Raw genomic sequence first — 2,502 nt, forward strand, 5'->3', positions numbered from 1 at the left:
TCTGGATGCAACAAGTTAATTGTGCTGAAACCGGCCGGTTTCCTTCAACGTTTAGTTGCTGTCAGGTGGAAAGTCCAAAACGTACTTTTCAGGAAATAAAAAAATAACCTGTGTTCCAATGGATCCAATGTAGTTATTATGTAGTCACAGCAATACTTTTCATTGGGTCAATATTTATAAAACTCACACACACACACACACACACACGCACGCACGCACGCACGCATGCACGCACGCACGCACACACACGCACACACACACACACACACACACACACACACACACACACACATACACAGTTAACCATCGATACCCTGGCAAACCTATTTTGGTCATGACATTATAGGTTCCAACCTTTTTCAAAGTTTAATATAGTGCAAGTGTGCTACTTTTGCATGACATTTACACCCGACCAAGTGCAGAAAATGAAGAAAAACAAAACAATATAAAAGGAAGATATTTCTGCCAGAAATCCATGTTTTTTTGTTATATTTGTTTTAATTATCCATTTCTTTAATGTTTTTTCATTGATTCTCACTATGTATTCAATAGATAATAACATGCTTCACTTAATTACCTTCAATAAAATCATGTAAAATTGTTATTCAGACTTTGTCTCTATTATTCTCATGAAGGTATTTCATATGTCTGGTGGATGAATACTACAATTTTACATTACAAACAGTAAAATATTAGCTTATGCATGCTTGACATTGTGCAAATGATGCGATTGTAAATAGCATATTTGTATTTTGTATTGGTCATAGGGACATGGTTTTAGAGTGTAGATAGTAGTTAAGTGATGTGCTGTTAAGTGAGTTTAGTGTGTATTATTAAAGGAGCTTTGTTCTTTGAGAGTTTCATAGGGGAAAAACACACTTAAACAACACTTATACCTGACCTTTCACTCTGTACTTAGCCTGCTCTTTTTCCCCGCTATACTAAACCACTTTGCCGAAAATATCAGATCTACAAACGCACAACGCCTTTGGCTAAAGTTCCTCTCAGAATAGGGATACTTGGTTGAAGTGGTTTATGTAAAAATCACACAAAGATTTGGCGGACCCCCTGTAGTAACTCTGAGGACCCCCTAGGGGTCCCGGACCCCCTGTTGAAGACCTCTGCTTTAGATATTATTTGATTTTTTTGTTGCACGCATGCAGTGTTGTCCTATGTAAGCTGAAGACAATAATACCCTAGCGGTCTGTTCTATCACAGTAATATCACTGTTTACTCTATTCTCAGGTGCTGCACTCAGCAACCGAGGGAGAAGCCAACCTCTCCCTGGATCATGGCCCCAGAGCACAGCACACTGGGGCGGTGCTTGACGCACACTGTGACTGCAAGTCTGGACTGTGTGAGGTCTGGTCCCGTGTAGGTGCTGCGCTGCAAGAGTCCAGAGGAAAGACACAGTAGAACCTTACTCTAGGTGCTTGTGGCCCACTTCAGCGACTGAGTCAAAGCGTAGTCTCGCTAGCCAGACCCCACAGAAAATGAAAAACAGCGACCTCTGCTGTTTGTGATCATTGTAGGTGGAATCTGTTCTTGAGAGATTAGTCAAAGCGTGGTAACGTGAGTTGTGTATTTTAAATTGAGCATATTGTTCTAATTCATTAGAACCAGGGTCAGTGAAACCACAGCATTTTAACTAGATCAGGGGTGTCAAACTCATTTTGGTGTCCGGGCAAGATTGGTCAAATGGTGACTTGAGGTGGGCAGGAACCAGTTGCGGATGCACATGCGCGCTCACACGCATTCAGTTATACAGCATTGTTTTTCAATCTGTTGTCTTGTCTCAGAAAACAAACAATGCAATTTGTAACAACAATAATAATAATAATAATAAGGGTAATAATAATAATAATAATAATTACCCTTATTATTATTATTATTATTATTATTATTATTATTATTTATTATTATTATTATTATTATTATAAACCATTTTAAGTAGAATAATTAAATTTGAAGTTAAACAATACCTGGTAATGTGTGTGGGTGGTTAAATAATTACATTTATAGAACAGTGGTGTAAAGTAACTAATTACATTTACTCAAGTACTGTACCTAAGTACAGATTTGATGTAGTTTTACTTTACTAGAGTATTTCCAATTTCCAGAACTTTCTACTCCACTACATCTCAGTCACTGCTATCTACAGTATATCACTTTAAAAGATGTTTTATGAAGATTAGCTACTTTAATTATTTACATTTACAAAAATAGCAGATCTACAAGCTCATAGTGCCGCACTATGAGCTTGTATATCTGCTATTTTTGAATAGCCAAATAAATCTTAAAATGACACAGATGCTTTCCCAGATTGAATGTAAATACGCTCTGAGTTCAATTAATACTGATGAGGATTTCACTGGGCAAGCTCCTGAGAAATAAAAGAAGCAGCTTTGATACATTTAAACTACCTAGGCTATTACCATTATTATATTTTCAAAAATATCAAATTTACATGGTGTAGCCAGCATGAAAATTCATCTAAATCAC

The 2,502-nt window shown here is 37.0% G+C and overlaps 1 protein-coding gene across 1 annotated transcript in view; it reads left to right on the plus strand.

Moving 5' to 3' along the window:
- Positions 1-1,416, plus strand: part of LOC311050565 (HHIP-like protein 1) — a gene marked incomplete at its 3' end in the record, with an annotated part of 27,268 nt that extends 25,852 nt beyond the window's left edge. The window contains exon 11 of the mRNA XM_084064651.1: positions 1,246-1,416. Within this exon, the coding sequence (XP_083920777.1) occupies positions 1,246-1,416 (171 nt within the window). The remainder of the gene's footprint in view (positions 1-1,245) is intronic.
- Positions 1,417-2,502: the final 1,086 nt, after the last annotated feature.

Source organism: Gymnoscopelus microlampas, assembly GCF_963454915.1.
Source record: "Gymnoscopelus microlampas genome assembly, chromosome: 8".
Lineage (NCBI taxonomy): Eukaryota > Metazoa > Chordata > Actinopteri > Myctophiformes > Myctophidae > Gymnoscopelus > Gymnoscopelus microlampas.